This window comes from Tachyglossus aculeatus, chromosome 7 (genome assembly GCF_015852505.1).
Source record: "Tachyglossus aculeatus isolate mTacAcu1 chromosome 7, mTacAcu1.pri, whole genome shotgun sequence".
NCBI lineage: Eukaryota > Metazoa > Chordata > Mammalia > Monotremata > Tachyglossidae > Tachyglossus > Tachyglossus aculeatus.
Genome location: NC_052072.1, coordinates 32,194,617 through 32,208,460, shown reverse-complemented (window position 1 = coordinate 32,208,460; position 13,844 = coordinate 32,194,617). Strand labels below are relative to the sequence as shown.

The 13,844-nt window shown below is 43.7% G+C and overlaps 1 protein-coding gene across 3 annotated transcripts in view; it reads left to right on the top strand.

Moving 5' to 3' along the window:
• The window catches only part of CSDE1 (cold shock domain containing E1), a 46,697-nt gene extending 34,806 nt beyond the window's left edge, over positions 1-11,891 (top strand). For all 3 annotated transcript variants that reach the window (XM_038748723.1, XM_038748721.1, XM_038748720.1), the window contains 8 exons: positions 3,858-3,965; positions 4,512-4,687; positions 5,141-5,253; positions 6,148-6,267; positions 7,227-7,405; positions 8,274-8,437; positions 9,927-10,059; positions 10,435-11,891. In XM_038748723.1, the coding sequence (XP_038604651.1) occupies positions 3,858-3,965; positions 4,512-4,687; positions 5,141-5,253; positions 6,148-6,267; positions 7,227-7,405; positions 8,274-8,437; positions 9,927-10,059; positions 10,435-10,482 (1,041 nt within the window). In that variant the 3' untranslated portion in view covers positions 10,483-11,891. The remainder of the gene's footprint in view (positions 1-3,857; positions 3,966-4,511; positions 4,688-5,140; positions 5,254-6,147; positions 6,268-7,226; positions 7,406-8,273; positions 8,438-9,926; positions 10,060-10,434) is intronic.
• Positions 11,892-13,844: the final 1,953 nt, after the last annotated feature.

Genomic DNA, 13,844 nt, shown 5'->3' with positions numbered 1-13,844 from the left:
CATAGGGCTGAATTCCTTAAAGTCTTTTGAAAAGTTGTTTAAATTTAGCCGAATGGGTTGTATTAATGGAACTGTGACATTGTCGTGGCCGTTTTGAAAGGACAAGACTGTGACCTTTAATTCACAAATGGTTTTGGAGGCAGTGTAGCTCAGAGATGGCCAAATCATCCTAGCTCCTGGAAACCCCAATTGGGTTTAGCAATGCCCTGCTGCCGGCTGGTGGTCATCTCCACCGGTTTCCCCCCCAGTTTGGGTCACTGCCTGTCCCCAGTTCTGAAATTAACTCTGCATCCGCTCATTATGAAAAGTTGACATTTGGATGTGGAAGTCAGGAGTTGGAGTGGTTCAGGTGAGAGTTGTACAAGAAGCAGCGTGGCCTAATGGAAAGAACACAGGTCTGGGAGACCAAAGACTTGGGTTCTAATCTTGGCTCTGCCACTTACCTGCTTTGTGACCTTGGGCTAGTCATTAGACTTCTCTGGGCCTCAGCTTCCACTTTTATAAATGGGGATTCAATGCTTGTTCTCCCCCCTCCTCTAGACTGTGAGATCCATGTAGGGCAGGGACTGTGTCTAACCTGATTAACTTGTGTCTTCCCCAGCACTTAGTGCAATGCTCAGAACAGAGTAAGCACTTAACAGATACCATGATTATTCATCATTAAGTCAAGCGTCCACTCCTCCCTTGAGATCACACTTTCAATCACTTGAACTTGCCCGGCTTAGTGGCAAGAGCATGGGGCTGGAGTCAAAGAACTTGGGTTGTAATCCCAGCTCTGCCACTTACCTGCTGTGTGACCTTGGGCAAGTCACCTAACTTTTCTGGGCCTCAGTTACCTCATCTGTAAAACGGGGATTAGGACTGTGTGCTCCATGTGGGACAGGGACTGTGTCCAACCTGATTAACTTAGATCTACCTCAGTGCTTAGTACAGTGTCTGGTACATAGTAAGTGCTATCCCACCTGGCCCACTCACCAACTTGGTCACACCCTCGACTTCATCATCTCCTACCGCTGCACTATCTCCACCCTCACCAACTCTGAAATGCCTCTCTGATCATAACCTTCTCACCTGCCTCCTCACTCACTCCTCTCCCCTGTAAATCTATATTACTACCTCACAGAGACCTCCACTCTCTTGACCCCATCTTTCTTTCTGAGTGCCTCACACCCCACCTCGCCTCCCTTTCCTCTCTACCCAGTCTTGATGATCAGATTACTGCTCCCAACTCTACCCTCTCTACTCAGCTCGACTTCCTCGCTCCCCGTTCCCTTCGCCACTCTCATACCACTAACCCACAGCCCTGGATCGCTGCCACTGTCCGCCTCCTTCGCTCTTATGCTCGAGCTGCTGAACGCTGCTGGCGAAAGTCTAAACACCATGCCAACCTCGTTCACTTGGTTTATCCTTTCTTGCCTTAACTCTGCCCTCTCCTCTGCCAGACAAAACTATTTCTCCTCCCTTATTGACACCCATGCCCATCATCCCCGTCAGCTCTTCCGTACATTTAACTCCCTTCTCAGGCCCCCTGTTCCTCCCCCTCCTCCTTCCCTCACCCCAAACGATCTGGCCTCCTACTTCATTAATAAAATTAACTCCATCAGGTCTGAGCTCCCCAAAGTCATTCCTCCCCCTTCTCCAACTCCCCGGCTCTCAACCCTCTCCGCTACTCTTCCCATCCTTCCCAGCAGTATCCTCAGATGAGATCTCCTCCCTCCTCTCAAGTACTACTACAGCCACCTGTGCTTCTGACCCCATTCCCTCTCATCTTATGAAATCTCTCGCTCCGTCCCTCTTCCCCTCCTTAACTTCCATCTTCAACCACTTACTCTCCACTGGTTCCTTCCCCTCTGCCTTCAAGCATGCCCATGTCTCCCCCATCCTAAATAAAAACCCTCTCTTGACCCCACCTCCCCTTCTAGTTATCGCCCTATCTCCCTCCTACCATTCCTTTCCAAACTCCTTGAACGAGTCGTCTACATGCGCTGCCTCGAATTCCTCAACGCCAACTCTCTCCTCAACCCCCTCCAATCTGGCTTCCGTCCCCTACGTTCCACAGAAACTGCCCTCTCAAAGGTCACCAATGACCTCCTGCTTGCCAAATCCAACGTCTCCTTCTCTATCCTAATCCTCCTCGACCTCTCAGCTGCCTTCCACTGTGTGGACCACCACCTTCTCCTCAAAACGCTACCCAACCTTGGCTTCACAGACTGTCCTCTCCTGGTTCTCCTCTTATCTCTCCGGCCGTTCATTCTCAGTCTCTGTTGTGGGCTCCTCCTCCCCCTCCCATCCCCTTACTGTAGGGGTTCCTCAAGGGTCAGTTCTTGGTCCCCTTCTGTTCTCTACACTCACTCCCTTGGTGAACTCACTCGCTCCCACGGCTTCAACTAAATCTACATCTCTGCCCCTGCTCTCTCTCCCTCCCTTCAGGCTCGTGTCTCCTCCTGCCTTCAAGACATCTCCATCTGGATGTCTGCCCACCATCTAAAACTCAGCATGTCCAAGACTGAACTCCTTATCTTCCCTCCCAAACCCTGACATCTCCCTGACTTTCTCATCACTGTTGACGTCACTACCATCTTTCCCGTCTCACAAGCCCGCAACCTTGGTGTCATCCTCGACTCTGCTCTCTCATTCACCCCTCACATCCAATCCGTCACCAAAACCTGCTGGTCTCACCTCCGCAACATCGCCAGCCAAGATCCGCCCTTTCCTCTCCATCCAAACTGCTACCCTGCTGGTTCAGTCTCTCATCCTATCCCAACTGGATTACTGCATCAGCCTCCTCTCTGATCTCCCATCCTCCTGTCTCTCCCCACTTCAGTCTATACTTCACGCTGCTGCCCGGATCATCTTTGTGCAGAAACGCTCTGGGCATGTTACTCCCCTCCTCAAAAATATCCAGTGGCTACCAATCAACCTACGCATCAGGCAAAAACTCCTCCCTCTTGGCTTCAAGGCTCTCCATCACCTCCCTTCTTTCCTTCTACAGCCCAGCCCGCACCCTCCACTCTTCTACAGCTAACATCCTCACTGTGCCTCTTTCTCGCCTGTCCCGCTGTCGACCCCCGGCCCACGTCCTCCCCCTGGCCTGGAATGCCCTCCCTCCGCACATCCGCCAAGCTAACTCTCTTCGTCCCTTCAGAGCCCTACTGAGAGCTCACCTCCTCCAGGAGGCCTTCCCAGACTGAGCCCCCATCTCCCCTGCCTTACCTCCTTCCTCTCCCCACAGCACCTGTATATATGTTGGTACAGATCTACTACTCTATTTTACTTGTACATATTTACTATTCTATTTATTTTATTTTGTTAATACGTTTTGTTGTCTGTCTCCCCCTTCTAGACTGTGAGCCCGCTGTTGGCTAGGGACCTTCTCTATATGTTGCCAACTTGTACTTCCCAAGTGCTTAGTACAGTGCTCTGCACACAGTAAGCGCTCAATAAATACTATTGAATGAATAAATGAATGAAGTGCTTAGCAAATTACCCCCTCCGTGCCACCCCCCTCCCCCATAAAAAAACCCACAAAAACAAACTTCTGAAGCCTTTACATGTCTCCTAGGGCCAGAAAATTTGGTTGCCTTTATTAACTCTTTTGTGATTGAGAATTTTTTTTTCTTTCAGGGTTGAATGACCCTTTGGCATGTCTAGTCCCATCTCTGGGCTATTGTGTCCTTTGGGAATAGGTAAATAATTATGCCAGGAATCAGTTGTTCTGCTTTACGTTCGGGGGTGGTTAAATAGATATCTAGAAAGGGTAGCTAGGCAGTTAATAACACCATATATACCCTTCCTTGCTTTGAGATTTCTATTTATGCCCCGCATAACTCGTCAACATCGCGACCTTGCCGTTTCAGGAAGCTGAAGATGGAGTTATCGTTTATGATGACTGTGGAGTGAAACTGACCATTGTGTATCAAGCCAAGGACCTGGAAGGATCCACTCCTCCTCAGATAGGAGATAAGGCAAAGACAACTTCACTTGCTTCGGGAGGGAGCTGATAATGCGAAATACCCACAGATTAGGCTGTCGGGTGTATCATTTAACAAAGAGAAGTTGGTAGGGGGTTAAGATTTCTAGCGCTGAGTGCCCCTTTAAATTATCCCCCCAGTCTCTTTCCCAACTTAGGTGGACATGAGCTGTCTCTGATGTTTTTGAAGCTCTTGGTGCTTTCCAAGTCCTTGTCTGGCCACAATGGGGTGGTCCGCATCCGTTCGTTAATGCTCCTTGAGTACTTAAGCAGTGCATAGCACTTGGAGGTTTCAGTAGGAGAAGCAGACATGGTCTTTGTCTTTGAGATACTCTCTTGCGTTTTACAAGATGTTTTCCCAGTTCAAAAAACAGTTGGATACATGGGGCTTCTCTCTCCCTCCAAAGCCCCTCACTGTAAGTGACCTTAGGGAGAGGGAAGAGCAAAGTGCAGGACTTCCCACCCTTGAGTACGTTGTGAGGGTCATTTCTTATCTGTGCTCAGAAGTTGGAGGTGGCAAACTTATTCTTGTTTTTTGCAGGTTGAGTTTAGCATTAGTGAAACAAAGAGGACTGGACAACAGATTGCACACTGCGTCAGACTCCTCGGTCGAAACTCCAATGCCAAAAGGCTCTTGGGTTATGTGGCAACCCTGAAAGATAATTTTGGATTTATTGAAACAGCCAATCATGATAAGGAAATCTTTTTCCATTACAGGTGGGTTGCACTCATTCTTCTGAGAAGCTATATTTTGGTGCGTAGGGCAGTGTAGGGTTTGAAGACCCTAAATTTGGGGTGGGGTTTCTCCATTTCCTTCATCTTCCTCTGCTTCCTCTAGGGGTAATTTATTACCGTTGTTAGCTATTTTGTAGCACTTTGGGAACTGTTCTATGTATTCGGTGTCACACTGCTTTCTGAGAAGTGGCTATATTTGGGGAATTTGATTGCAACTGGGAGCCTTAGGTTAGTTCCTTATCGTAACCTACAACAAAAGAGCCATTTTGGTCCATGAGGAAGAATGAAAGTTTGCTAAAAGGGCTTAAAACCCTTGGATCACTGGGTTTGTTGCTGCCCGTGGTGGGTTATACTGGAGGGATATGCAGGTCAGCGGGTCCACTGTCCTATTCTATCTGGCCGATTCCCAGTGCATTGTTCATTTCCTCCCTTTAGTGAGTTCTCTGGTGATGTCGATAGCCTGGAACTGGGGGACATGGTCGAATACAGCTTGTCAAAAGGCAAAGGCAACAAAGTCAGTGCAGAAAAGGTGAACAAAACACACTCAGGTAATGTATTAGGGTCCTGATTCCTTGCTGTGCTTCAACTTTTCAGGAGTTCTGCCTGGTGTGGAGGAGATTCTGAACTGGTATCATTGGCATTTGCAACTCTGAAGGGCTTTGCTTCCTTATAGAGGAAACCCATTTTTTTTTACTGTGGATATTTTGAACAAAAGGGAATTTTTGAGAAAAATAATTTCAAGGAAAGAGAATGAATGGTAGTTTCTAGTTCCTGTGAACAACTCACACTTGAGATTTTTTACAAACAGGGACCTAGCGTTTTATTTGAACAGAGTAGTTCAAAGTAAAACTCTCTAATCACCCGTCTGCGGTCCCTCCTGATGAAGACTAGAGTATTGATGACAGTAAAGGTGCTCTTAAATGTCAGGGTGTTAGTAAAAACTTAGTAAAAAAAAAAATTGAAAACATTCCATTGTTTTGAGTGCTTACTGTGTGCAAAGCACTATACTTAGTGGTTGGGAGAGTTCAGTATAACAAGCATTCCCTGCCCACAATGAGCTTACAGTCTAGAGGGGGAGACCGTCAATATAAATAATTTACAGATATGTACATAAGTGCTCTGGGGCTGGGAGAGGGTGGAGGGCAGGAGGATGAATTAAGGGACCAAGTCAGGAATATTGGAATCCACCAACTCCCAAATGTGTGTCTCTTTTGGGGTGGGGGGCACTGGGGGAGCCCAACCTGAGACAGCCCTCGTGTTAAACACTGGCCTGATATTTAGAAACGATGACAAAGGAGTGTATATGCCGGGGTGGCCATCCGTCCAAGTGAATAAATCCGTTCCATGTCTTCAGTTTCACTTGGTGCCTTATCTCACGATTAGATTATTGTCATACTTTTTTCTGTGGGAAGGTGAATTGTCAGGATTCCCGTGTTTTGCAGTTAATGGCGTCACCGAGGAAGCCGATCCAACAATCTACTCTGGTAAAGTCATTCGCCCCCTGAGGAGTGTCGATCCAACACAGACTGAATATCAAGGAATGATTGAGATAGTGGAGGAAGGTAAGGGCTTCCTCACCTGGGTTGCGGGCAAATACAAGGAGCTGTTTTATAATCGAGCAGTCAATAGTATTTATTGAGCACTTACCATTTGCAGATCACTATGAAATGCTTGTGAGAGTACAGTAGATCCTTGTCCACAAGAGGCTTATGTGCTATTGGAAACTGCAAGTTATATTTTATTACAGATTGTTAGCTCCGTGAGGGACTGGGACTGTGTTTAAAGCCTACCAGTGTATTTCCCAGTAAGCACTTAATAAGTACTGTTATTATTACCGTGCTCTGGGAGTGGTGTCTGCCATCTTGGTCCAGAGTATAAGTCTTAGTAAGTTTCTTTTACCCAACTTCACACATAAATGAGTGTTATGCGGTGAATAATCCGCCTCTTGTTTGCAGAGAAGGTGTTCATGGGTGACAGTCTTTGGGAAAGTCCAATGTGTTCAGCTGGCCAGTGTGCTAGTGGAAAAAAAAAATTATGGCATTTAAGTGCTTGCTTCATGCATAACACTACACTAAACACTGGGGTTAATACAAGATGAGGTCGGCACAGTCCCTGTCCTGCATGGGACTCCCAGTTTAAGGGGGAGGGAGAAGAGAACAGATTGAATCCCATTTTATAGATGAGGAAACGGAGGCAACTAGAAGCCAAGTGACTTGCCCAAGGTCACACAGGGAGCAAGTGGCAGAGCTGGGATTAGAACACAGGTCATCTGGCTCCCAGGCACGTGTTCTTTCCACTAGGCTGTTACTCTTTCAATTATTTTTTGCTTCTATAACAGGATTCATATGAGGGAAGTCTTTAGGTGTATTTAGCACGCGGCTTCACTCTACAAGTATACGTAGTCGTGTTTGTTCAATACTTAGGTGGCTACCAGGGACTATAGTGTTAGAGCGTGTCTTGGTGAAGTATTTGAGTGCTTTGTGTTTCCTGACTCATGGGATACTTGCGTTTCTCTCACCAGGGGACATGAAAGGTGAGGTCTATCCATTTGGTATCGTTGGAATGGCCAACAAAGGGGACTGCCTGCAGAAGGGGGAGAGTGTCAAATTCCAGCTGTGTGTCCTGGGTCAGAATGCTCAGACAATGGCCTACAATATCACCCCTCTGCGTAGAGCCACGGTGGAGTGTGTGAAAGATCAGGTGAGCAGCGGCTTGTTTCAGCGTCGGGGTCTAGTACCTTCAGGTGGGAAGTGGGTGTGTCCGTATTCCGAATTTTCCATAAGCCTAGGTATTTGAGCCAAAGAGTGAACAAATTCCATGAGCTGCTGCTCTTGGAGGAAGTCGATTATTTTGTTTCGGTGATTTAACCGTGACCCTTTCCTGTGCTCCTGAATTCTTGATGTTTAATTAGACCCAATAGGTGATCCACAGTCTTGGAAATCCTATCGTGATAAGGCTGTCCTTCTCATCATCATCAATTGTATTTATTGAGCGCTTACTGTGTGCAGAGCACTGTACTAAGCGCTTGAATAATAATAATGGCATTTATTAAGCGCTTACTATGTGCAAAGCACTCTTCCAAGCACTGGGAGGTTACAAGGTAAAGCAGGTTGTCCTATGGGGGACTCACAGTCTTCATCCCCATTTTACAGATGAGGTAACTGAGGCACAGAGAAGTCAAGTGACTCACCCAAAGTCACACAACTGACAAGTGGTGGAGCCAGGATTTGAACCCATGACCTCTGACTCAGAAGCCCGGGCTCTTTCCACTGAGCCACGCTGCTTCTCTATAATAATGGCATTTATTAAGCGCTTACTATGTGCAAAGCACTGTTCGAAGCGCTGGAAAGGTTACACGGTGATCAGGTTGTCCCACGGGGGGCTCACAGTCTTAATCCCCATTTTACAGATGAGGTAACTGAGGCCCAGAGAAGTTAAGCAACTTGCCAAAGTCACACAGCTGGCAGTTGGCGGAGCCGGGATTTGAACCCATGACCTCTGACTCCAAAGCCCGTGTTCTTTTCAACTGAGCCACGCTGCTGAAAGCAAACTTGTGACTCTCTTTCAGTTTGGCTTCATTAACTACGAAGTGGGGGACAGCAAGAAGCTGTTTTTCCATGTGAAGGAAGTTCAGGATGGCATCGAACTGCAGGCTGGAGATGAAGTGGAATTCTCAGTGATTCTTAACCAGCGGACTGGCAAGTGTAGTGCCTGTAACGTCTGGCGGGTCTGGTGAGTTGTCAGTCATTGCGTGTGGAGTCTTGGTTGGGACTAGCCTCAGGTGAAACGGTCGTAGTGTCCATTCGCCACCCCCCACTTTCAACCTCTCCCCGAGCAGAAATGTGGCAGTCCAGTCTTTTCCTAGTCATAGCCCTCCATATCATCTCCAAAGCAGGGTCACGGCAGGAGAAGGAGATGAGGAAGGGAGGAGTGGGCCCGGAAAAATTAACTTCCATATTAATTAATTAATTAACTTCCCTGGGCTTCAAGGCTGTCCATCACCTCGCCCCCTCCTACCTCACCTCCCTTCTCTCCTTCTCCAGCCCAGCCCGCACCCTCCGCTCCTCCACCGCTGATCTCCTCACCGTACCTCGCTCTCGCCTGTCCCGCCATCGACCCCCGGCCCACGTCCTCCCCCGGGCCTGCAATGCCCTCCCTCTGCCCATCCGCCAAGCTAGCTCTCTTCCTCCCTTCAAGGCCCTGCTGAGAGCTCACCTCCTCCAGGAGGCCTTCCCAGACTGAGCCCCTTCCTTCCTCTCCCCCTCGTCCCCCTCTCCATCCCCCCCATCTTACCTCCTTCCCTTCCCCACAGCACCTGTATATATGTATATATGTTTGTACATATTTATTACTCTATTTTATTTGTACATATCTATTCTATTTATTTTATTTTGTTAGTATGTTTGGTTTTGTTCTCTGTCTCCCCCTTTTAGACTGTGAGCCCACTGTTGGGTAGGGACTGTCTCTATATGTTGCCAATTTGCACTTCCCAAGCGCTTAGTACAGTGCTCTGCACATAGTAAGCGCTCAATAAATACGATTGATGATGATACAGGTGTGCTTAGGTCCCCAAATCCATAAGATGAGGTAACCCGATCTGGTCTGTCTTGCCTCTGATGGGTCACTCGCTCCTTCTCTATCATCATTGTCGACAGTATTTATTGAGCGCTTCCCGGGTGCAGAGCACTGTACTAGGCGCTTGGGAGAGTACGATACAACAGAGTTGGTAGGCACATTCCCTGCCCTTAACGAGCTTACAGTCTAGTTCTTTATGTTCTACAGTATCCCTACCTAGCCACTACCTAACAGCCTCCCCCACCCTCAACCCCTTCAATCTTGGGTGTTTCTAGGATTCCTCTCCCTTTTTTTTTCCCCCTTCTTCTCCCAAGAAGTCTTTTTGAGGACCTCTGTTCTCTGCGTTATTTGGTTTGGGGCCTCTGAAAATCTTTTGGGGGTTAGAGGGGCTGTTTTTTACCAGGCTGCACTCTGGCCAGGTTGAATTAGAGCCCCTCAACCACCGACTGACCAAGCCTCAGGGCCTTTTCCTTATTTTCTGACACAGATAACTTCCTCTTTCGGCACAGTTCGTGGTGTGAATGAGTCACTTCCCGAGCTCGGTAGGGAGTGTACCCTGCTGGAAGTGCTGTTTGCTTCTGACTATCCCGATTCTGCTCTTGCTGACCTTGTCGTCATCTTTTATTTTTATTTTTTTTTTTTACAGCGAAGGCCCCAAAGCTGTTGCAGCTCCACGTCCCGATCGATTGGTTAATCGCTTGAAGAGCATCACTCTGGATGATGCCAGTGCTCCTCGCTTAATGGTTCTTCGTCAGCCAAGGGGACCAGATAACTCAAAGGTATGGTGCCAGAACCAACGCTCGGGGAGAGACACAGGGCGGTAAAGATATTCTGGGGTCAAGGATGCTTGGGACGTCCCTAGTTTCCAGTGGCTGTTACTGGAACACTGTTATTCGAATGAGGGCAGCGGGAATGAAGTTGAGGAAGGAAAACTGGGGGAAAAACTCACTAGCTGGTTAGAGAATGGATAACTTGGGGCCAGAGGAGTTTATTGAACTCTCAGACCGCAGGGGCTGGAGGATGGGATCTCTTTTTTTCTTTTTTTTTTTTTAAAGAGCAGTAAAATGCTTGCTTCAAATGTGTCGAATACACTTCTGCTAAATGAAGTACCCGACTTAAAATCGCAGCTAATCACATAAGTTGTTTCTTTGCAGGGATTCGGTGCAGAGAGAAAGATCCGTCAAGCTGGTGTCATTGATTAATCCCATCCACAGAGCACATCATTTAATCAGATATGATCAAGTGGGGGGGGTTCTGGTGAAGGGTTCTGAATATCTCCCTCTTCATCCTCCAAAATCTGGAATACTTATTCTATGGAGCTATTACACCAGTTTTAACACCTTCCTCATGTTATGTTTAAAAAAAAAAAAAAAAAGAACCATTTTAAAATTATGCACAGTTGCAGCCTGGAGAACTTAAGGTGGCGCCTTATAGTATCAATCTTAGAAGCTTTATTTGGTGCATATAACGCAACTGGTAATTGCAAACCTACTTCGCCTGTGTAAGTGAAAAATATAGACAGTTATATTCTGGTCAACCCTATGAAATTCTGCACTCAAGATAGTGTATACTCTACCTTCATTATCTCTGGTAAGGTGGTGTTCTGCCTTAGCTCTCAGTTGCATTCTTTTCCTGTTATTTCCTGTTCATTATGCTTTAATTCTGAGGACCATATGAGGGTAGACTATATTACCTTTTTAAAAAAAAAAATGAAATTTGTGTAGGCATTCAAACGAGTTCCTGAAGTTGAAGGCCAAGTGTTAAAAATGTTATTTTTCATATCTCATTTATAATCTCGTCACAGTCCACGTAGCGAAATCCCGTTAGATTACAGTGAGAGGTTATCTTCCAGAGTAGATCTAGGGTTTATCCTTTTTTTTTTTTTTTTTTTTTTTTTTTTTTTGGGTAACTATTCTGCGATTAGTACGTCCGGTGCAGAATTTCATAAGGAAGAGGTGTGCCATCAGTGTGGTAATTTAAACATATTTAAAAACAAACAAACAAAAAAAAAAAAAGGATGCACAAACTCGCTGCTTAGAACACTGCAGCTTCTAAACCCCAGTTTCTTTTACTGATTTAAAAAAAACAAACGGAAAAAAAAAAAAATAAAAAAAAAAAAGTTGTGCCTGAAGCGGATCCTGTTTTCTTTTTGCAGCCGGCCCCAGGTAGGAAGAGAACGGTTAACTTAGGCTTTCGATACGCGCCGTATCGATCAGGTTGATGTCTGCTTAGTTTGGCCCTTTGACTCCCCATCCCCAATTCCCCTCCCAGCCGACGCAGCCCCCCAATATGGTGGAAGAGGGGGTCCCTCCCCTCAACTCCCCCCTAACCTCCTTCCCTTTCTTTCCCTCCCTCCTTCTCTCTTTTTCCTCATTTTTTTTTTCCCTGTCTCTCCCCTCGCTGTCTCCCCTCAGCCCCCGACCTCCATCGGGGGGATTTGCTCGGCTGTGGGAGACGAGAGGCCGCCATTTACCTCTGTAAAAACCCCTAAACTTTTTATTTTTCCCCCCACCCTCTTCCCTTTTCTCTCTCTCCGGTTATTCTGTTACTGGCAAAAGAATGGAATAGAATAAAGTTTTACTGATTTTGAGACAAAAAAAAACCAACCAGACCCAAGCGACCGGTTTCGTTATTGAGAAGGCGCGCGTTCGGCCACCCGGAGGGGAGGGGCGTGCATTCTTGTCAATCGATCAATCAATCAATCAATCGTATTTATTGAGCGCTTACTGGGTGCAGAGCACTGGACTGAGCGCTTGGGAAGTCCAAGTTGGCAACATCTAGAGACGGTCCCTACCCCACAGCGGGCTCACCGTCTAGGAGGGGGAGACGGAGGACAGAACGAAACGTATTAACAAAATAGAATAGCAAAATAAAAAGAATAGCAAAATAAAATAAATAGAATAACAAAATAAAATGAAAAGAGTAAAATAAAGTGAATAGAATAACAAAATAAGATGAATGGAATAAAATAAAATGAAGAGAATAGCAAAGTAAAATGAAGAATAGCAAAAAATAAATAGAACAAAATAAAATAAATAGAATAGCAAAATAAAATTAGAATAGCAGAATAAAATGAATAGAATAGCAAAATAAAATGAATAGAATAGCAAAATAAAATGAATAGCAAAATAAAATGAGTGGAATAGCAAAATGAAAAGTGAATAGAATAGCAAAATAAAATGAATAGAATAACAAAAAATGAATGGAATAGCAAAATAAAATGAATGGAATAGTAAAATAAAATGAATAGAATAACAAGATAAAATGAATGGAATAGCAAAATAAAATGAACGGAATAACAAAATAAAATGAATGAAATAGCAAAATAAAATGAATAGTAAAATAAATGAATAGAATAGTAAAATAAATGAATAGAATAGTAAAATAAATGAATAGAATAGTAAAATAAATGAATAGAATAGTAAAATAAAATGAATAACCAAATAAAATGAATGGAATAGCAAAATAAAATGACTGGAATAGCAAAATAAAATGAATAGAATAGTAAAATAAAATAAATTGAATAACAAAATAAAATGAATGGAATAACAAGATAAAATAGAATAACAGAATAAAATGAATAGAATAGCAAAATAAAATGAATATCAAAATAAAATGAGTAGAATAACAAGATGAAATGAACGGAATATTAAAATAAAATGAACAGAATAGCAAAATAAAATTAGAATAGCAAAATAAAATGGATATCAAAATAAAATGGATATCAAAATAAAATGAGCAGAACAACAAGATAAAATGAACGGAATATTAAAATGAACAGAATAGCAAAATGAACAACAAAATAATAAAATGAATATCAAAATAAAATGAGTAGAATAACAAGGTAAAATGAACGGAATATTAAAATAAAACGAACAGAATAGCAAAATAAAATGAACAACAAAATAATAAAATGAATATCAAAATAAAATGGGTAGAACAAGATAAAATGAACGGAATATTAAAATAAAACGAACAATAGCAAAATAAAATGAACAAAATAATAAAATGAATATCAAAATAAAATGAGTAGAATAACAAGATAAAATGAATGGAATATTAAAATAAAATGAATACCACAATAATGAAATGAATATCAAAAGAAAATGAGTAGAATAAGATAAAATGAACGGAATATTAAAATAAAATGAACAGAATAGCAAAATAAAATGAACACCACAATAAAGTGAATATCAAAATAAAATAAGTAGAACAAGAAGATAAAATGAACGGAATATTAAAATAAAATGAACAGAATAGGAAAGTAAAATGAACAACACAATAAAATGAATATCAAAATAAAACGAGTAGAACAAGAAGGTAAAAGGAACGGAATATTAAAATAAAACGAACAGGATAGCAAAATAAAATGGAGGGGATAAAATAGAATGACAAAATAAGATGAATAGAATAGCAAAGTGAATAGAATAGCAAAATAAAATGAATAGAATAGCAAAATAAAATGGAGGGGATAACAAAATAGAATGACAAAATAAGATAAATAGAATAGCAAAGTGAATAGAATAGCAAAATAAAATGAATAGAATAGCAAAATAGAATAACA